The sequence below is a fragment of the Sus scrofa genome, chromosome 6 (genome assembly GCF_054392235.1).
Source record: "Sus scrofa isolate SSC_HxYL_T2T_F1_AM1 chromosome 6, Sscrofa_HxYL_maternal_Yorkshire_Landrace_v2.0, whole genome shotgun sequence".
In the NCBI taxonomy this organism is placed as follows: domain Eukaryota; kingdom Metazoa; phylum Chordata; class Mammalia; order Artiodactyla; family Suidae; genus Sus; species Sus scrofa.
The window spans coordinates 74,908,377-74,930,580 of NC_139388.1; the positions used below are offsets into that span (position 1 = coordinate 74,908,377).

A 22,204-nucleotide genomic window follows, 5' to 3' on the forward strand; every position below is an offset into this window, starting at 1 on the left:
TTGTTTGTCCACTGTGTATCTCATAGTTTACCTCTGCTAACCCTTAACCCACTGAGCGAGGCCGGGGATTGAACCCAGGTCCTCATGGTTCCTAGTTGGGTTTGTTAACTGCTGAGCCATGAAGGGAACTCCCAGGACCATTTTATTTATACATTTATCTATTGATAGACCTTTTGGCTCTTGGAAATAATGCTCCTGTGAACATGGGTAAAAAAAATAGCTGTTCGCGTCCCCGCTTTGAGTTCTTTTGGGTATAATGTACTTAGGAGTCGAATGACCGGATCATGTGATAATCTATTTTTAGTTTTTTGAGGAACTGCCACTCCGTTTTCCATAGTGGCTACACCATTTGACATTCCCACTACCAGTCTGCAGTTTCTCCACACCCTTGCTAAAAGGTGTAATTTGGGAGGATTTTCTTTTTCTTCAATGGTAGCCATCTTTGTGGGTGTGAGGTGTTACCTCATTGTGGTTTTGATGTGCATTTCAGAAATCTAAAGCTTTGAAAATGTTTAAAGAAAGGCATAGGGGCCCCTGCCCTCACTGGGCCCGCGTGGACCCAGGGAGATCCACTTGGAAGCTTTTGCGGAGGTCCTGGTGAGAGGATGGTGGCCCAGGAGGGTGGGGGCAGAGGAGTTGGGAAGGTGGCTGCGGGTGGAAGGAACAGGGCTTGGTGGTGAATTGCCTGTGTTTGAGGAGACGAAGCAGGAAAGCTGTGACACAGAGCCCGGGTCCCTGCCCTGCTCATGGGGCTGGGGACCCACTGGGCGTGGGAGCTTCCAGTCCGCCTCACCCACTCTCCACCCACCCCAGCGAAGTGTAGTTGAGAGAACTGCTTCGGTAGCTTCTCTGAGGGAGTTTTCATCCCAGGACCAATCTCCTGGGAGGGTTGGCGACGGCGGTCACTTGTCCCTTCCCTGTTGGGGTGGCTCAGCGAGCCCCGCGCCCCTGTGCAGACCAGGCCCTGAGCTGGACTTCAGGGAGTCGAAGGCGAGGGAGGGAGACGCAGCGTGGGGCCGTGGTTCTCAAAGGTGTGGGTCCCAGGCCTCCGTTGCACACGCAGCAAACGCTGTGACTCCCGGAGAGCTTTGGTTTTTAGGTGGGTGCCGTCCGTTGATAGTTACCGTGATAGGAACGCTGGGAAGCTTAGGAAGATAGTTATTCTTTAAAAAATAATAAAAGCCATTGTATGTTAATATTGACGTGTTTTTAATGAAAACAACTACATTTTCCAGCACAAACAAATTTAGGGAGTGACATGGTTCTCGCTTTTGTAAATCTTCTCAGTGTCTAACGTAATAGAAGACAGCTGGATTCTCGTAGTAACTTCTGTATTTAATTTGCTGCAATACCGCTTATCACGGAGCCTCAGAAAAACTCCACTGAACATCTGTGAGAGAATGAGCAGGACGAAGGCAGATGTCCTTGTGTTGTTATAAACATAGTTTGGGCCTCACAGCCCCTCTGAGGGGGTCTTGGAAACCCTCAGATATGCCTGGACGGTGGTTTATGGTAAGAGCACAGACACCAGAGCCAGGCTGCCTGAGTTCACCTTCCAGCTCTGCCACTTACCCGGTAGGCGAGATACGAGCATCTGTGCCTCAGTTAGTGCATATGTAAAACGGATGTCGTGTAAGTGCCTGCCTCGATGGGTGATGATGAGGATCAACTAAGGTAGACAATAGTGTTAAGCGCTCAGAACGGTGCTGGGCAAAGTGCTAGAAGAAGCGCTTCGTCGACATCTATTTATCTTGGGGGCCGTGCCATGGCACGTGGAAGTTCCGGGGCCAGAGATCAAACCTGAACCACAGCAGCAACCTGAGCCTCTGCAGTGGCAACACCGGGTCCTTCACCCAACGACCCACCAGAGAATTCCTGCATCCTGTTAAATAAATTCGGAGTTCCTACTGTGTTGCAACGGGATTGGCAGCGTCTCTGCAGCACCAGAACGCAGGTTCCGTCCCCAGCCTGGCACAGGGGCTTAAAGGATCCAGCATTACCACAGCTGCTGCGTAGGTCACAGTGGTGGCTTGGATTTAATCCTCGGCCCAGGAATTCCATATGTTGCAGGTTGGCCAAAAAAGAGAATGAGTGAATGAATGAATGAATGGTTAAGACCTAATTCTTTCCTTCAAGGAATTTAATCTGGTTAAGGAGATGGATGAACAACCAAACAACTTCAGGATTTTGTATAAATTCATTGGTAGATGTATTTATAACAGGGGCAGCAGAAGGGCCTCTGAACTTTGGGGTAAAGAATCAGGATGTTCTTGTCTGAACAACAGAAGGAGCTGATTTCCAACAATGGTGGAATGACAGACAGATTCTTAGTTCAGACAAGGTCCAGCCCAGTTAGCATCTTCCTCTGCCTTATTCATCATGGAAAGAGTGTTCGCAGCTTCCCATGAGTTGGTTTGCTTCTTTGATGCCTACTTAATAGCCAAAGGCCTTATGCTTGTTGTTACCCCACTGCCTGGGTGGACAGGTGCTCAGTGAGAGTTTATTGCCTGCCAGTCAATTAGTCACTATCAAAACGCGGGGAAAGCATTTCTGAGGTCCCCTGGGATTTTGTGATCACTTGACAACTCTGGGATGTAATTATAAAGAAGTTACAGATTATATTTTTATTGAAATTAAGAAAAACCTATTAATTTTGTTCTTGAAAGTGACCGTAACATTTTGTGTCTTGGTATACTTTTATTTTCTCTAATTGTTTTAGTGATTTATCTTGAATATTTATTTTCAGTCCCACCTGGGTAAAAGGACCAAGTTTATGTAGATTTAGTACAATAACAACATTCTTTAGCGTGTTTAAAAAGTGTAGCATGCTGATTGTAGATTCACAGTGTCATTCAAGAAGTTTTGATAAGCAGAGGTGGTAAAGTGATTAAGATGCAGTTTTTAAAAAGTGAGGTGGTAACTTATAAAAACACTGGTCCATACAAGTTCCCCTGGTGGCACAGCTGATTAAGGATCCAGCGTTGTCACTACAGTGACTTGGGTCACTGCTGTGGCCTGGGTTTGGTCCCTGGCCCCAGAACTTCTGCATGCTGTGGGTGTGCCCCCCCCCACAAAATACTGGCACACAGAATTAGTACTTGGCACGAATGAGTACTTTTACCCTGGTGATCTAGTGGTTGGGATTCGGTGCTCTTGAATGCCTGCTTTTTCCCCAGGCCCATTAGTTGTGAAGCCCTCGAGTGGTTATTGATCATGTGGTTATTTGTGGGTGGACTTGTGGGTGGACTTGTGTTTCTGCTGTTGAATGCCCTTTGCCCCCTCCTCTTGTAGATCCGCCGGAGGCGCCTTGCACGACTCGCTGGTGGACAGACCTCCCAGCCCACCACCCCGCTCACCTCGCCCCAGAGGGAGAACCCTCCTGGGCCTCCTATAGCAGCATCCGCCCCAGGCCCCTCCCAGAGCCTCGGTCTCAACGTGCACAGCATGACCCCAGCTACCTCCCCCATAGGTGCATCAGGTAAGCCTTACCTTTGGACCTGGGACACAGTTCCAGTGCCAGTCCCCCCTCTTGATTAACCTTGTAGATGTGACCTTTCCACAACAGGATAAAATGAACAACAGCTTTCAAAAATCCTGCAAGCAGTAGTTTAAAGATTTAAGATCGTGGCTTTCTCTCATGGCACAGCAGGTTAAAGATCTGGCATTGTTGGCTCTCGGCAATCCCTGGCCTGGGAACTTGCACATGCTGTGGTGTGGCCAAAAAAAAAAAAGCCTAAGATCATTGTAGTATGTTTTGTTAATGTCTATTCATTTCAGTAGTGATCTGTTAAAACTAACTTCTCCTTTCTATAACGTCCATCCTTTTTTTTTCAAACAGGATCGGGTCTTATCTCTGATGGCAAGGAGATGGAGACCAGATTTGGTTCTGCTGATTTTATGCGTTTGGTTGATGCTCCTCTTTTAAGGGAAACTAATCTGAAAATGCAGGATTGAAATTACCATCAGAATAAGAAGCCTCTGATGACAGATTTCCTTGTCTTCACTCTGTTTCTATGGAACAAACGCTTTCTCTGAATTTTCATGGTGTAAAAAGTTCACCTGATGTTGTGTTTGCTCATTATCTCCTTTACCTGTTGTTTAACTCTTGTAAAGGTTTATCTCCTTATAATTAATGAGCTTGTGGTTGATATCCAGGACTGTGTGTGTCGGAAACACTGATGCTGACTCGAACAGTGTTTTTGAAAATAGCTGTCTTTTCTCGTAGTGAACGTTTGTATCCAACATAATCATTACCATTCTAATTATTACAATAATTAAGATTCTAATCAGGAAAACGCCGGTGCTAAGCGCCCCGCGTGGACCGTCACGTTATCTAATAATGAAACACATGATTGTCAGTTCCGAAGTCACCTAGCACACTCTCCCTCGGTCCCCTCCAAGGCATCTCTCTTCTTGATCCAGGATAACTTGTCGATGTAAAGTATTTGCAGAGTTTCTGTGACCGTAACTCTCATTAGGCATCACTGCGGGCTCCTCTCCAAGTAAATATAAATGCTTCAGCATAAATGTGTTGATGATAAAAGTGAGCGAGGTTCAGGCATCAGCCAGTCGTAAACAACGCCTGTGCCTGGAGTTCTTCCCGGTACCCCTGCTTGGAGAGGCGGCGGAGAGGGGAGGGCTCAGGATTCCAGTTGCGTTTCCTCCTTTCCTTGGAAACTGCTGCCAGCCATGCTGCTGGTCTCGCTGTGACCAGACCCCACCTGCTATGCTGGAAATTGTCCCGGGAAGAGCTTGTGGGACAGGAGGAGACTAAAATCTCACTGTAAATGCAGAGCTTGGGCAGGAGAAGCTGGAACTCTCTGCCTGCTGCTGGCAAGCTCCTCACTACTCGGAGCCACAGCACATTGTCTGGGGCCACCAGGAGCATCTCAGCATCCCCCACCCCACTTAGGTCAGCCACCAAGTCTCCTATGTCCTCGTCCCTCATCTCCGGCGGCGTTACATGGCTTGTACACCCACCTTCCCGCCTCCCCCTCAACCTTCCCCCTCCCCCGCCCCCGTTCTGAAATCCTCGTGCTCCGGCAAAATCCTGCTCTGGGAATCTGTGCTTTTCCTCTGTTGCTTTCTCATTTCTTCTTCTAGATCATGCTTCCTCCACCCTAAAACCACCTCGGTTTGAACCTGGTGTCCTCCGACCGTGTCCCCCTCCCTCCCTTGTTGTGGCGGTCCTCTGACCTGCTCAGCGACCTGCTCAGCCACAGCACGCGCTCGTCCACCATCTCCCCCCAGCACCATTTCTGTCCTAATTCGTGATGATTTCCATAGCCACGTCAGGGACCCTCTAGTGCTCTGACCTCCCCATGTCCTGACCTCCTCTTTCTAACCTCAGCCGGCAGCTTTCTGGCTCACCCCTCTGGGCCCAAATCCTGCGGGTTCCCTGAGGGCTGCCAGCCACTGGCCCATCACCTGTTCGCTTTCCTCGCTTTTCCTTCCCCTCGCGCCCTCGCCTCCCTCCTCGCCCTGTCGAAATTCCAGAATCGGTCCCTGTCGCCCCTCTCTCTTGCCTCACCCTCACCGAGTCTTGCTCCCTTGGTTAAACTGTGACCCTCGTTTTAAATCCCATTCCCCGCCTGTTCTAGGTCTCTTGCTGTGGAATAAGGCTAGAGAAAAACCATCCTAGCTGTCTCATTTCAGACTCATGATCACAAACTCAAGTGGACCCTTCCTGCCGGCAGGTAATGGTACCATGTTTCCCGGTTGGCTCTCCCTCCGTCTGTGTCTGTCTGTCTCATGCCATCTCCTCCAGCCTGTGACACTCGTTCTCCCCGTGCGCTCTCAGCTGGGGGCCTGCCTTTCCACGTCATGGAGGGAACAGATACAGGTAGAAGTCCACTCACCTCCCAAGGCTCCTGTCCTGCGTCCACCTGCCTCCCTGTGTGTGTGGCACTGCCCCTCCTGAAGTCTGTTCCCTGGGTCCCGTCTCCTGTCCCCGACCCAGAGCCATCGCTCCGGCCCTTCCCGTTTCTCTCCAGCTTCATCTGGTTCTCCTCCGTCTCAGGTGGAACTCTTTTCTTTTTTGGAACAGCCATCGAATCTGCTGTCCTTCTCCCATCCCAGGAGTAAATAGAAAGGAACCCTCTCGATCCCGTTTCCCCTGCCGGCTCCCGCCCCACATCTCTGCACCCCTTCTGGTGTCAGTCTCCTCCTTCTGGCCTTGGACCCTCTGCCGAGTTGAACCCTGTCAGGGGAGGCCTCCCTTGGGCGGCTCTGAGTCACCGTCTGATCTGACCCGTCAGCCCCGTTGGCCGTGGCTCCGGCCTTCTTCTCGAAGCACTTTCTCCTGTGGCTCCAGCGCAGCACGCTCTGGTTTCCGCCCCGGCTGCATCTGTTCCTTCCTAGTTCTTTGGATGAGTCTTTTTCATTTCCCTGGCTTCTCAATGTCGGGGTCCCAGAGCTCAGTATTTAACCTCTTGTCCTCTCCGTCTGTGTTTATTCTCTGATTGGTTTTATCCGGCTTCCTGGGTTTCATTACCGTCTCTAATCCGACGATTGCTAAGTTTGTCTCCAGCTCAGGTCTCTTCCTTGAACACCAGGCTCACACACCGTGTATGACACAACTGACAGCTGAGCTCCTCGTATTTCCTTACATCGTATCTTTTCCCAGGACCCATCTCAGTACATGATAACTTTTTTTTCTGCTTACTTCGTCTTTGTACCTCATTTTCTAGATTGGGGGTCAGTAAACTCTTTCTATAAAGGGCCAGCTAATAAGTATTTTTGGCTCTGCAGTCTGTACCGGGTCTGTGATAAAAATTCTTTTCTGCCCCTGTGTCACGAAAGCAGCCATAAACAACATGTGAGCTGTGTTCTGGTAAAACTTTATTTACTTATTTACAAGAGTAGGTAAATGTGGCCTGTGGACTGTAGCTGGCTGACCCTTCCTTGAGGTCCACCAGCCAGATTCTCACTCCTTCTCATCTCACCACCTCTGCTGCTGCGGCCCGGGCCTGGGGCGCTGGCATGTCAGGCCTGGATTACTGGGGTGGGCTCCACCCTCGTCTCTTCACGCCTGCCCTTCTTTTCCTCAGCCTGTTCTCAGCGTAGAGCCAGCCTGGCTCCCTCTGAAGCATGAGTCCAGCCTTGTCTAACAGCAGCGATATTTCATCCAGCAAGGCAGCAGCGGTCACAAACTAACAGAACACTTGGACAGCTCTGAATGGTTAGTTCTTGGAGCTCCCCAGGGGCCTCGTGCTGAAGGATCTGGTGGTGTCACCGCTGTGGCACAGGTTTGATCCCTGGCCTGGGAACTCCCGCATGCCGTGGGTGTGGCCTAAAAAAAGGGAAAAAAAATCGGTGTTTCGGTCTTGGCAGTGCAGCGCTATGCTGTTCCGTTGTGACTGTGTTTCTCGTGGAGTCATCGTTCTTCAAACCACAGAGAGGTCGATATTATTAGCCGGGCTCTTGGCAGGTGGGCTAAATAGATTTTCATGAATTTTATTAAATAAGTAGGTTTAAACGAAACGAAAGACAGGTCACATCATTTGCTGTTGGCTCCCTGCGTCACTCAGCACAGAGGCCTGTCTTGACCTGGGACTGCCCGTGACTTGGCCCTGCCCTCCTCTCGCGGCTTTTCTTCCTCCCTCTGCTCCAGCCGTACTGGCTTCCCTGTTATTTCTGGAACATTCCAGGCATGATACCTGTTGGGAGCCTTTATATTTGTTGTTTCTTGGCCCGGAATGCTTGTACCCTAAAATCCACATGGCTTTTTCATTCAACTCTTGAGATGTTTGTCTTTTCTCAATAAGACCTTCTTTGGGCACTTTGTCTAAAGGGCAGCTCTGTCAGAGGCAGCTAACTCTCCTTCCAGCTCTTAGCCTTAGCTGACGTAGGCTGTATATTACTGTGTTTCCTGCGTTCTCTGCTTCCTCTGCTAGAGTGTAAGTGCCACGGGGCAGGGACTGTGTCTGTTTTGTTCCTTGACAGTGCCTGGCACGTGGTAGGCACCACATAAAAGGCCCGTTGAATTAATAAATGAATCATAAGAGCAAATGACCAGAACAGTGGAGGCATGTATCGTTTAAACAAAAGAAATCTCAGGAGGAGGTGATAGCTTTCCATTAAAAAGGTGCAAAAAGTTGTCATGAGGCAGGTGATGGCTTGTGCCTGCTCCCTGTGGTCCTAGACGCTAAACAGAGGCCCAGTGAGAAGATTTACGATCTACTGAATTTCAGTGAATGGGGCTTCTGTTCAAGAATGAAGTCTTTCTAACAGAGACAGACACTGGTTGGGCTGCCACGGGTAAGGAGCTGCTTATCCGGGGGTCGCCCATCACCAACCCTGCAGCCTTCTGGTTGAGGTGCTCAGTTGCCAGGAACTAAAGCAAGGGTGGGGACACTGCAGTGAGCCTCCAAGCTGCTTCTCTCACCTCGTCCCAGCTTCTTGCAGTGCCATCTGCCTCTGTATTACTTTCCCAGGGCTACTGTACAAAGGATCATTCTGCTTTTTGTTTTTTGTTTTTTAGCTTTTTAGGGCTGAATCCTCAGCATATGGAAGCTCCCAGGCTAGGGGTCCAAGTGGAGCTACACCACAGCCACAGCAACGCCAGATCTGAGCCACGTCTGTGAACTACAACACAGCTCATGGCAACACCGGATCCGTAACCCACTGAGCGAGGCCGGGGATCGAACCTGCGACCTCATGGTTCCTAGTTGGATTCATTTCCGCTTTGCCACAACAGGAACTCCGAAGCTTCCCTCTTTTTATAAGGATACCAGTTACTGGATTTGGGACCACCCTAATCCAGGATGACCTCGTCTTAATTTGATTAAATCTGCAAGGATCCTACTCCCCAGGAGGAATCTCATTTATGTAGGACAGGAACTCCTGCATGTCTTAAAACTTTATAAATATGGCTAATATTTTTCCTACAGGTGATTGCCGTTTTTGCAGTCATCCTTATCACGTTGCTTTTGCCTTTCCGTTCAGCCAGCGTTTACTTAGGGCTGCTGCAGGTCAGACGCAGTGCTGGGTCATGGAGGCACAAAGGGGAGTGAGGCTCTTTCTCTCCTGGAAAAGCTTGTAGTCCAGCAGCAGAGAAAGTGTTCTTTTGCTTCCTTTTAAAAGTCTGTGCTTATTAAACTCCTGGGACCACAGACTGGCTTTTCTTCGTTCTTTCCCTCATCTTTAGATCATTTCGTGATGGCTCAGTCCTGAGAAATTCTTGCCCTTCTTGGATGGTTTTTGTTTTACGGTCTTGTTTTGGACTCTTGCTTATCTTCCCTCTCTTCCTTTTGATGTCTGCCCGTTGGACATCTTGAACGTATCCAGTAAAGCCTTACCCTTCCTGTAAGGCTGTCTCGACCTCTCCGAAGATGGGGTCATTCTTGCTCAAGAGCGCCCCGGTGAATCCTTTATCAGCCAGTTTCATCTGGACAGAATTATTAGGTCTCTAGTGCAACACGTTCTCTCGCCGCCTTTTCTGCCTCTAGAACTGGCTTCTTCACTGCTGTCATTCCATTTCCTTTGGCAATCTAGGGACGCCTTTGAGTGGCTTCTCAAATATTTTTAAACGCCTAGCATTAAAACATAAAGCATTACAAAGGAAACCAATTATATTAAAATATAGTTATCAAAATATTTTGAAAGCTTGTGGTAGAGTAGTTTATGTGCTTTTTTATTAAACACTTTGAAAGATCTAGCAGCTAGCCAAATAGCTACTGTGATTTTAACCCCCTGAGTTCTGTGGTAAAGAACCTCTCTTGGAGTTCCCGATGTGGCTCAGTGGGTTTAACACCCAACTTGGTAGGGAGTTGCTGTTGTGGCAAAATGGAAACATTCCAACTAGTATACATGAGGGTGCGGGTTCGATCCCTGGCCTCGCTCAGTGGGTTCAGGATTCGGCATTGCCGTGAGCTGTGGTGTAGGTCACAAACTTGGCTTGGATCCTGCCTTGCTGTGGCTGTGGCATAGGCCGGCAGCTGCAGCTCCGATTCTACCCCTAGCCTTGGAATTTCCATACGATGCAGCCCTAAAAAGCCAAAAAAAAAAAAAAAAAGGGGGGGGGGGGACCCAACACGAGGGTGTGAGCTCCATCCCTGGCCTTGCTCAGTGGGTTAAGGATCTGGCATTGCCATGAGCTGCAGTGTAGGTTACAGGAGTGACTTAGAATTGCTGTGGCTATGATGTAGGCTGTATCTATCTGTAGCTCCGATTTGACCCTTAGCCTGGGAACTTCCATATGCCACAGGTTAGGCTGTAAAAAGAGAAAGAAAACAAAAAAAGGGAACTTATGCTCTGGAAGCAGAAATGAACAGCACAGTCTGTTTGGAACAAGTTAGGAGCCAAGTGACATATTTGGCTTCTGGGCTAGTTCTGGGGTCTGGGTTCAAAGCACAGATTCCTGGAGTTCCTGTCGTGGCTCAGCGGTTAACGAACCCAACTCACATCCATGAGGACACGGGTTTGATCCCTGGCCTCGCTCAGTGGGTTAAGGATCCGGCGTTGCCGTGAACTGTGGTGTAGGTCTCAGACACAGCTCAGATCCTGCTTTGCTGTGGCTCCAGCACAGGCCGGCGGCTGTAGCTCCTATTGGACCCCTACCTAGTCTGGGAACTTCCATATGCCCATATCCTTTGGGTGTGGCCCTAAAAAAAAAAGAAAGAACAGTTGCCCAGATAGTATAGCCAATTACCTTATATCCTGTACCCATTTTCCCCTAATGTTAACATCTGGTACATTTATCAAAACAATCCTTGGGGCAGTACCGCTGACCAAACTAAACAGGTCTCCCTAATCTCCTTTGGTCTGTGACAGTTTTTCAGTTTTTTTCTGTGCTTTTCGTGATCTTAACAGTTTTGATGAGTACTTTGTGGCATGTCCCTTAACCTGGCTTTATCCGGTGTTTTTCTCGTAGTTAGACTGGGGTTTTGGGTTTCAGGGCAAGACTGTCACACAGGTGGCCTGCCCTTCACAGAATATTCCTGGTCATGGTAACTCTTACCCTGTGGTCGAGCCGGTGTTCACTGGGTCTCTCCACTGTAAAGTTAGGATGTTTCCCTTTTCCAGGCTCACTTCTTTGGAATTGAGTTCCAAGTCCAGCCCACTCAAGCAGTGGGAATTCAGCTATACCTCCTGGAGGGACCAGTAAGCACATATATTTTGAATTCTTTTATGAGGGGCATTCATCCAGTTTTTTTTCCTTAATCCTTTCTGACGTCAGTATGAACTCATGTATATTTATTTTATACTTTGAGTTATAATCCATATTACTGTATCATTTATTTATACAGTTTTTTTTAAGTATAGGAATTCTCTTGTGGCTCAGTAGGTTAAGGATCCAGCATTGTCACCAGAGTGGCTCGGGTCACTGCTGTGACTCGGGCTCAATCCCTGGCCTATAACTTCCACATGCAATAGGCATGGCCAAAAAAAAAACCCCAAAATAAATGAATAAAAATTTAAAGAGTACATGGAGTTCCCGCTGTGGCACAGCAGAAACGAATCCAACTAGTCTTCATGAGGATTCAGGATCAATCCCTGGCCTTGCTCAGTGGGTTAAGGATCTGGCATTGCCATGAGCGGTGGTGTAGTTCACAGATGCAGCTTGGATCCTGCATTGTTGTGGCTGTGGTGTAGGCCAGCGGCCACAGCTCCAGTTCTACTCCTAGCTTTTGAACCTCCATATGCCTCGGGTGCAGCCCTAAAAGGCAAAATAAATAAATGAATGAATGAATGAACGAATAAATAAAACAAACCAACTGTCATGACCACCGGTGGGAGCTCTTTCAGGTCGACCCCTCTGTTGACATATGCCCATCCTTTCACTTTTTCCAGCACTGTCTTTCCGGCACTTGTAAAATGCTCCAGGGTCATCTTGTATTTTCTCAGCTCCAATCATACAATCAGCTATTTCTCCTATGAGCTGTCATGGTCTTTTGATGCCAGTATATGATTCTTTGCATGAATCACCCTTTTGGTACTAAAGAAAGGAATATTTTAGCTCATAAATATGAAGACCAGAGCAATTTTAAAATTTGAGTTTTATTGGGTTTTTTTTGTCCCAATGTTTTATTTGATTTTTATTTTATTTATTTTTGGCCACACCCATCACATGCGGAGTTTGCTGGGCCAGAGATCAAACCCGCACCACAGCTATAAACAGAGCCACAGTAGTAACACTGCCGATCCTTAACCCACTAGATGGCAGGGAACTCCCAATATTTTAGATAGTACTGTTTTTCTTACAGGTTTGAAATTTCTCTTGTTTATTCACAACAACAAACAGTTTCAGCAGGAAACTAGTTGCTGACCAAGTATGTCATTCTGCTTTATTGAGTAGAATGTATTCATATAATTAGTGATGGGAGGAGTTTGTATTGGCCAGATAAAATGTATGTGTACTTTGTATTTTTCATGAATGTTAACCCTTTAGCTAAGCTTATTGTCAAGGTCTATGTAAAACACTTTAAAATTTTGATTGGTGGGAGAATCAATGATTCCTTTTATAGCACTTATGTCTTTTACTTATTTGTTTATTTATTAATTTTCCTGCTCCTGTGGCATGTGTAAGCGCTCAGGCCAGGGTTCAAACCTTAGCTACAGTTTTGGCTTGCACTACAGCTGCAGCAGCTATGGTGGATCCTTAACTCTGTGCGCCACAAGGGAACTTCCACTAATACATTTTCTTTTTGTGGAGTTCCCATTGTGGCACAGCGGAAACGAATCTGACTAGTATCCATGAGGTTGCAGGTTCGATCCCTGGCCTTGCTCAGTGGGTTTAGGATCCAGTGTTGCCGTGAGCTGCGATGAAGGTCACAGACGCGGCTCGGATCTGCCATTGCTGTGGCTGTGGTGTAGGCCGGTAGCTGTAGCTCCAGTTCGACCCCTAGCCTGGAAACCTCCATGTGCCGTGGAGGTGGCCCTAAAAAGCAAAATAAATAAGGTTTTCATTTTTGTAATTTTAGAATGTGTAAAACATTTAGCTTTGGTCTGAAATAGCTGTGATTGAAGAACCATTCAGCATTTTGGGGTAGAGGAAATCGCAGCATTTTCTTTGTAGTCAAAAGACGTGTGTTTTAATCTTTGTTCTGTTTATAACTTGCTGAAGGACCTAGGGAAGTTCTTGACTTCATAGATCTCAATATTATTTATCTGCAAAAGAAGAAGACTGAGTGAGATTTAAAGGCACCTTGCCCCCCAGCTTTACTGAGAATTTGAGGCCCATGTTGGCAGTCATTTGGTTTAGTTTATACCCAAAAGTGAGTATCATTCAGGAAATACTACGGTGTTAGGAGGAAGATCTTACAGAAATAAAATCCTTCTCATTTACTTTTTGTAAAAAGATATTCATAATTTACCTTTAACAAACATTAGAGATAAAAGTTTAGAAAACTGCTATCTTGAAAGTTTATAATTCATATTTTATTAAGCACACATGGTTTTCTCCATTCTTTGTTACATACACCCTCTTATTTTTATTTATTGTTTTCATTTTATTTAATGTAATTTTTGTTTTGTTTTGTTTTGTTTTTTTCCTTTTTAGGGCCTCACCTGCAGTATATAGAAGTTCCCAGGCTAGGGGTCAAATCAGAGCCATAGCCACACCAGATCTGAGCCACATCTGTGACGTACACCTCAGCTCACGTCAATGCCAGATCCTTAACCCACTGAGCGAGGCCAGGGATGGAACCCGCAACCTCATGGTTCCTAGTCAGATTCATTTCCACTGGGCCATGACGGGAACTCCTAAAAATTTTTTGAAGTACAGTTGATTTACAATGTTGTGTTGCTTTCTGCTGTACAGCAAAGTGACCCAGTCATACACACACACACACACACACACACACACACACGCATTCTTTTTCTCATATTATCTTCCATCATGTTTCATCACAAGAGATTGGATGTAGTTCCCTTTGTTGTACAGTAGGATGAAGATTTGTTTTTAAATGGATTTGTAGAGATTTACTCATCTTTAAAAAAGGATCAGAGCCCTCACTCATGTCTATGTTTTAATCCTTTAATCTCTAGCAGTCTTCGCTGGCCCCCCGGGGCTGATGGCCAACCTGGTGTCAAAGGCAATGCTGGTCCCCCTGGCCCATGGGTACCAGCGGTGCTCCTGGACCCAAAGGTGCTCATAGAAGTGCTGGTCCTCCTGGTGCTCCTGGTTTCACCACACGCTGTTTAATCTCTGAGGTGGCTGGGAAAATGACGTTAACCAGAGAGGCATTGGCTTACAGCCCTCCCAACGGAAAAGGGACAGCTAGCAGGTGTTTCACTCCATCCCTAGGCAGACCTTCGCCCTGTCTCAGCAGGAAGTAGTTCCTGAACGGTCCTCGCCCAGTGTCCCCTTTAAGCACGAAGGAGTAAAACACCTGGAGGGGGAATGATAGGGGTGGAGGAGGCACAGGTAGTTTTAGAAGTCCCAAGAGAGGACCACGGATAACGAGGGACACTTAGGGGACATTGGGAGATCACTTTAAGTTAATAAATTGCTCACAGGGAGTTCCCGTCGTGGCGCAGTGGTTAACAAATCCGACTAGGAACCATGAGGTTGCGGGTTCGGTCCCTGCCCTTGCTCAGTGGGTTAACGATCCGGCGTTGCCGTGAGCTGTGGTGTAGGTTGCAGACGCGGCTCGGATCCCGCGTTGCTGTGGCTCTGGCGTAGGCCGGTGGCTACAGCTCCAATTGGACCCCTACCTAGCCTGGGAACCTCCATATGCCACGGGAGCGGCCCAAGAAATAGCAAAAGGACAAAAAAAAAAATAAAATAAAAAGTAAATAAATAAATAAATAGCTCACAAAAGCCATCAGAACAAGGCAGGCTTGCCTCACTGGTGCAAGTGCGAGAATTACCTGCGGTTGTTGGGCGGGGGGGGGGGGGTGGGTGGGATGAGGCCTGCATTCGGATTCAGACCAAGGGCAGGAGTTTGAGGACCGCCCTTCTGCCGACTTACCGGAGACTAAGGAGGAGCTGTTACTCGCAGAAAGGAAGAGGCGGGCTTTTCTGACCCCCACGCCCCTTGGAGGATCAAACTGTAGCCCACCGGATCCTGGGGCAGAGCTTCCTTGCCTGCTCGCTCACATCTCTCACAAGTGTCCTATCCTAATAAGTCTATTTCTTGCCTATCAAAAAAAATTTTTTAATCTCTAGCTTTATGGAGATGAAGACAATCCATCGATCAATCTGTATTCCTTGAAACTGGTCTCCCTGACGGTGATTTCTCAAGTCAGGAGTGGGAGAGGGTGAAGGTAACGAAAGACTCCCCTGTGATGTGTGGAACAAAGTGATACTTTGTGCTGTTGTTTTGATTGGAGTTTACTTAATTTATATTGACTCGAAATGAAGTCAAAGTGACCATCAGTCTTTTAAACTCTAAGAAAGCTGTAGGGTCCCTTCCAGGTTCTAAATGGTCACACCATCTATATGGAGATTGAGGAACTCTGGTAACACAGTAAATTCTGGGGAGACCCGCCCCACTTCATCCGTGTGAAGATCCTATGGAGGATTTAGGGAAAAAACACTGTATTTTGTTTTTTGTCTACCCTTGCGGCATGCAGAAGTTCCCAGGCCAGGGGCCGAACCTGAGCCACAGCAGCAACAATGCCAGATCCTTAACCACTAGGCCACCAGGGAACTCCAGGAAAAAAATAATTCAGGTGATATCCTTGATGTCTTATAAGAATATTGCAGATATAGTATATTGTACTGTATGCTGTCTTCTGGCACTCTATTACTATAGAATTATTATACATGTAGTATTCTATAGAGCATAGTACACTATGCTCTAAGTATAGTTATTTTTGTTTATTATAATTGATTTACAATGTTCTGTCAATTTTTGCTGTACAGCAAAATGAGCTGGTTATACATATATATGTGTGCGTGTGTGTGTGTGTGTGTGTGTATACATATACAATACGCATTGTTTTTCTCACATTATCCTCCTCATATGCCATCACAGGTAACTATATATAGCGTCCTGTGCTCTGCAGCAGGATCTCATTGCTTATCCACTCCAAATGAAGTATGGTTTTTTAAACAGCTTTATTGTAGCTATCAGTAGAACTGATTTTTATAAGGTAGAGATTTAAAGCTGCCTAATTGATACCCCTTATTATTTTATTAAAAAAACAGTCAGATCTTTCAGTGTAATAGCTAAAATACTGTTCTCCTAAAGACAATGTTGATGCTGTTATTTATTCCTTCAATAAATACTTACCGAGAACTTATTTTGAATTACCCTTGAATTAGTGGCTGGAAGTTTTACTGTCCTCTACAGGCTTGTTTCAGAATTTCAGAATTGTGACTTCGGCTTTCAGTGTAACCTTCTGATATCAGCTGCTTTTGGTATTTTACTTGAATCTACTTATGAGTACTGAAAAAACTGAGTTTTTCTTGGCCTTCTTGAGTCCTGCGAAAGTTTTAATAAACGTGTACATGTTAAAACCTGCCGTCAGGAAGGCGTAAATGTTTTTCGTGGTCTTCAGTGAAGAGGGACCTGAAAGGGGGCAGCGCTGGGAGGGCTCAAGTTCCAGCCACGAGGGACTCGTTTCAGCCATAAGTGATAATGCAGGTGTTTTGTTGAAACATGTGAGTCCTTTTCCTTTCAGCAGCATATATATATATATATATATATATATATATATATATATATATATATTTAGGTTCTTTAAAATGCCTGGATAGCCCTTTGTGTGTGTGAAGGAAGATATAAAGTAATTTTTAAAATTCGGTGAGAACCAAGGTTTGGAAGATAGTGCTATGCGCCTGGCTGTGGTTCACTGCACTGTAAGCGCTGTCACAACAAAGATGATATCAAGGGGTTTCTTTGGCCCTTTTTTAGGACCATACCTGTGACATATGAAAGCTACCGGGCTAGGGGCTCATTCAGGGCTACAGCTGCTGGCCTACGCCACAGCCACAGCAACACGGGATCCGAGCTGCGTCTGCGACCTACACCACAGCTCACGGCAACGCCAGATCCCTAACCCACCGAGCAAAGCCAGGGATTAAATCCGCATCCTCATGGATACTAGTTGGGTTTGTTATGGCTGAGCCACAGTGGGAACTCCCAAAGATTTTTTTTTTTCTTGATCTTTTTCAGGTTTTTTATTTTCCCCAAACGATCACAAGATAAGATGTTCACTCAATAAATGGATTGATCTGTATTTAAGGACATGGTTTAGACGGATCTATTTGCACGTGTTCAACATTTTATTATGAAGCTACAGCAAAGTAGGAATTTTGTAGGAAACACTTATACACCCATCCCCTAAAGTCTGCCATTAACATTTTACTATACTTCTTTATCACGCCTCTCTCCATCTCCGTGTCTCTCTGCCCATTCATTAATGTATCTTATTTTTGATACATCTCAAAAACCATCCCAAAGATTTCCAGACTGTCATGGAAACCAACTTGGACTCAGGGACCACAGTTTGAATTCGTGCACGAGAAGGAGACGAGGCAGTTTCAGGTGTCAGGTGTCTCTCTGTTCCCGACTCACATGATGTACGTTGATAAATGATGACCTCTTGCTAACGTTCCAGTGATTTTAATGTGACTTCGGCTTTCAGTGTAACCTTCTGATAGGACTGCCTCAGCTGCCAGCTGTCACGATGGTGTGAATGCCGGTTGTGTGTGTCGACTGTGGCCATTGCCAGCAGCGTCCGTGTGACCTCGCGTGAGACTCACTCCGTGTCTCTTTGGTTAGGCGTAGCCCATCGAAGCCAGAGCAGTGAAGGAGTCAGTTCTCTCAGCAGCTCGCCCTCCAATAGCCTCGAAACGCAATCTCAGTCTCTCTCACGTTCCCAGAGCATGGATATCGATGGTGTCTCTTGTGAGAAAAGGTAAAGTAAGCCACTTTTCTAGTAAGCTGCTTTGCTGATTTGATGGAAGGGGCAAGTTCCGTCCCCTTTAGCATCTAGTCCAATAGTCTCGAATGTCAGTCCTTTGCAAATGAGAGCTCACTTGATTAAAACGGAAAGGTCTTTGTGTTATTCTGAAATGTTCTTTGTACCTTTTTATGTTTTCGGTGTGGGAATGTCTTTTATGAAATAATGGTACGGGTGATTAAAAAAATGGTCTTTAAAAATGTCTGTATGAAGTTGCCACGTATATGTCCGCCCCTAAAAAATTTCCTCAATGATCACTGATGGGTGAAATTTTAAAAGTTTGGAAAGGCATACAGGCAGCAAGCCAGATAATTCAGGCTGATTGGGGTGTCCCAGAGCAGGGCGTGCCTGTGTAGCAGGTGTGCCTTGAGAACTTCTGTGTGCCTCGGGTATGGCTAAAAAGGAGGGAAGAAGAGCAGGGGTGAAATAAAGACATCTATAGATTTAAAAAAACAAATAATGACCTTCCCGTTGTGGCTCAGTGGAAACGAATCCAACTGGTATCCATGAGGATTCGGGTTCGATCCCTGGTCTCGCTCAGGGGGTTAAGGATCCAGCGTTGCCGTGAGCTGTGGTGTAGGTTCGCAGATGTGGCTTGGATCCCGTGTTGGTATGGTGTAGGCTTGGCAACTGCAGCCCCGATTTGACCCCTAGCCTGGGAACCTCCGTATGTCATGGGAGGCAGCCCTGAAAAGCACAAACAAACGAACAAAAGCTCCCTGATGGTCTGCCACCCGAAGATCCCAACTTTTAACAGATGCAGTTTGAGAAGAAGGAAAATGATCTCAAGACTCATGTCTGAGATGCAGGGAGGACAGATGAGTCAAGAAAATAAGTATGTGGTAAATCTAAGCACTGATGATAGAAGGCAGTAAGAGCAGTGTGTAAGCTCCCAAAGGGGAGAGAAGTCGGTGATCAGGGCGCTCTCACACGCTGAACTGCAGCAGCAAGTAGGCCGGATGGGAGGTGCTGAGAGCGAGCTCTCAGGTCCCTTGAGTCCTTGGGAGCGGGGAGAAGACACTGGCCAACTTTAGCTTTTGAGTTAAGACTACTTGGTAAGGGACTTCCCTGGTGGCTCAGCAAGTTAAGGAGCCAGCATGGTTGATGCTGTGGTGCAGGTTCTATCCCCGGCCCCGGAACTTGCAAACACTGAGGGCACAGACAAAAAAATAATAATAAATAAAATTAAATAAAAAAATGTAAAAATGTTTGATAAAACTTCTAGGGTTACCACTGAAAGACCAGCAGGAGTGTATTTTCAAACCATTAAAGGGAAAAAAATACACTTTTTTTTTTTTTTTTTTTTTGTCTTTTTAGGGCCACACCCGCAGCATATGGCGATTCCCAGGCTAGGGGTCAAATTGGAGCTGTAGCTGCCGGCCTACACCACAGCCACAGCAATGCAGGATCCGACCCACCTCTGCACCCTACACCACACACAGCTCACGGCAAGGCCGGATCCTTAACCCACTGAACAAGGCCAGGGATCGAACCTGTGTCCTCATGGTTACTAGTCAGATTCTGCTGAGCCAGGATGGGAACTCCAGGAAAAAAATAAAGAATGAAGTTGGGGAGGTGATGGGATTGAAGTCAATTCAAAGAAAGGGAAGAAAGAAACACAAACTTTAACAAAGGGACAAATAGTACAAAATAAGATGGTTACAAGAAATGATAATATGTCCATAATCACAGTAAATCACGGGGAGAAGGCATAGGTTGGATTAAAAACAAAACAGAACCCAATGTATTCCTGATTATAGAAGGCATACCTGAAACATTAGGTTAGAGAGAGATTGAAAAAAAAGAAAAGGGAGTTTCCATCGTGACATGGCAGAAATGAATCTGACTAGGAACCATGAGGTTTCGGGTTCGATCCCTGGCCTCACTCAGTGGGTTAAGGATCCAGTGTTGCTGAGCTGTGGTGTAGGTAGCAGTCAAGGCTCAGATCTGGCGTTGCTGTGGCTGTGGTGTAGGCCGGCAGCTACAGCTCTGATTTGACCCCTAGTCTGGGAACCTCCATATGCTGTGGATCTAGCCCTAAAGAGACAAAAAATAAAATAAAAAAAATTTAAAACCCAATCAAAATTTGGGTATTTTAGAAACAGCATGCCTCAAATAATAGGTCAAAGAATTCATGATCGGAATTTGGAAGTATCTAGAACTAAACAATAACATGTATTTCATATCATCACGTGTGTGTTGGCACTTAAGTGGTCCTTAGAGAATATAGTGTTATATAGAATATATTAAAAGTGAAAAAAGTACAAATGGAATGTAAAGAGTTATTGGAAATAAAACCCCTTTTCTTAGAATACCTTTCACCTCATGTGTACGTGGCTACCTTCGCATTTCTGCCCAGATAGCATTTCAGAGAGGGTCTCACCCCATTCAAAAGAGAGAGCCTTGCCCTCTCAATTGCCTTTTTTCTGCTCTTTTTTCCTTCTTTTTCCATAGCATTTATCATTATACCGTATACTTTGCTTATGTATTATGTTTTTTTTTTTCCTTTTTAGGGCCACACCTGCAGCATATGGAGGTTCCCAAGTTAGGGGTCCAAACAGCTATAGCTGCGGGGCCTACACCACAGCCACAGCAACGCCAGATCCGAGCCGCATTTGCAACCTACACCCAGCTCATGGCAATGCCAGATCCTTAACCCCCTGGCAAGGCCAGGGATCGAACCTACAACCTCATGGTTCCTAGTCGGATTTGTTTCCTCTGTGCCCCAGAAACAAATGTTTTTGTGTTATGTTTATGGTTTATTATCTTTCTTCCTCTAACTGGAACAGAAGTTTCACAACTCAGATTTTTTTTCTTTTTTTTTTTTTTTTTGGTCTCTCTTGTTTGGTGGCTTCTCAGACACCTGGAGTGATGCCTGCAGAGAACAGGCACTCAGTAGTACTTGTTAATGAAAAAGAGGATTCTGTGAAAAATATAAATATGCAGAATGCAAATGCATTTGAAAATTTGGGTGAAAATCAGATTCCTAGAAAAACATAATTCTTCCAAAATTTACTCAAGAAGAGAGAACCTGAATAATCAAAAAAAAATGCAAAATAGGAGTTTCCGTCGTGGCTCAGTGGTTAATGAGTCTGACCAGGAACCACTAGGTTGCTGGTTCAATCCCTGGCCTCGCTCAGTGGGTCGAGGATTGGGCGTTGCCGTGAGCTGTGGTGTAGGTTGCAGACGCGGCTCAGATCTAGCATTGCTGTGGCTCTGGTGTAGGCCAGTAGCAACAGCTCCAATTAGACCCCTAGCCTGGGAACCTGCATATGTCGTGGGTGCGGCCCTATAAAGACAGAGAGACAAAACAGATAAACAAAAAAGTAAAATAAATGGAACCAGTATTTTGAAATTTTCCAAAGGAAGCACTTTACTCATGATTTTATTGTTAATTCCACCATTCCATCTTTACACACATTTTTCCAGATAATTTTTAAACTTACCAACTCAATTTTTGTATACAATATGACCTTGATATACGAAAGCAGACAATAATGTAAACGAAGAAAATTAAGGACACAGTCATCACACCTGTCAACATATTTGCAAAAACCTTAAGATATTGACAGATCAAATACTGCAGCACATGAAAAGCAGACCAAACATCAGTGGGTGCCAGGATAGGGCTTCCCATGGGCCAGCACAATAGTGATTCAAAGTGTCGTTAAGGGAGGACCTTTGGGCCGCTAGTAATGTCCTTTCTTAATCCTGGTACTGATCACATTACTGTGTTTCCACTGTGACACTTTATTTAGCCAAACCCATATCATCTATGCACATTTCCGTATGTTTCCATTAAAAGTTTAGTTAAAAAAATAATGTAACTTGACCATGTTGGGTTTATCTTAGGAACACAGGGATGCATTAACATAAAAAAACCTAGAAATAGTATTCTCCACCTTATCTATTAAAAATAGAAAAGCCATATGATCCTGGCGGCTGCCAAACTTTGGTAAAATTCAATGTCGATTCATGATAACAACCTGAGCAAGCAGGAGACAGAAAGGTGCATCCTCAAACCGACAGTAGGGCAGAGACAGAGCGCCCCAAATATTGCATATGCTCCCCTGCATTTCCAGTGTCCTTTGCAGTTAGATTGGGGCCACGTAACTAGTTCTGTCCAGTAGCCCTGTGAGTGGAAGTGACATGTGGCACTTGTAGGTGAAGGCCGTCGAGCCGATGTTCCTCCTCCATCCCTCTCTTCTCTCGCTCCAGTGACCTTGGAGGCTGTGTATTGCAGATGGCATAGATTAAAGATGGAGTAAGGATGCTTCACGCTCATCAGACTTGGCGTAAGCGAGAAATAAACCCTCATAGTGTTAAGCCTCTGAGATCGCAGGCTGTA

The 22,204-nt window shown here is 46.0% G+C and overlaps 1 protein-coding gene across 7 annotated transcripts in view; it reads left to right on the forward strand.

Moving 5' to 3' along the window:
- UBE4B (ubiquitination factor E4B) overlaps positions 1-22,204 on the forward strand; it is a 115,320-nt gene that overhangs the window by 33,295 nt on the left and 59,821 nt on the right. For 4 of the 7 annotated variants that reach the window (XR_014807046.1, XM_021095310.2, XM_084962763.1 and 1 more), the window contains exons 2-3: positions 3,292-3,478; positions 17,676-17,811. Coding sequence is in view for 6 of the 7 variants with exons in the window: in XM_021095310.2 (XP_020950969.1) it covers positions 3,292-3,478; positions 17,676-17,811 (323 nt within the window). In the remaining variant the exon portion in view is untranslated. Of the gene's footprint in view, positions 1-3,291; positions 3,479-5,600; positions 5,697-13,698; positions 14,541-16,926; positions 17,812-22,204 lie in introns of those variants that run through there. The other 3 variants (XM_021095311.2, XM_084962765.1, XM_084962766.1) reach the window with 2 other exon arrangements.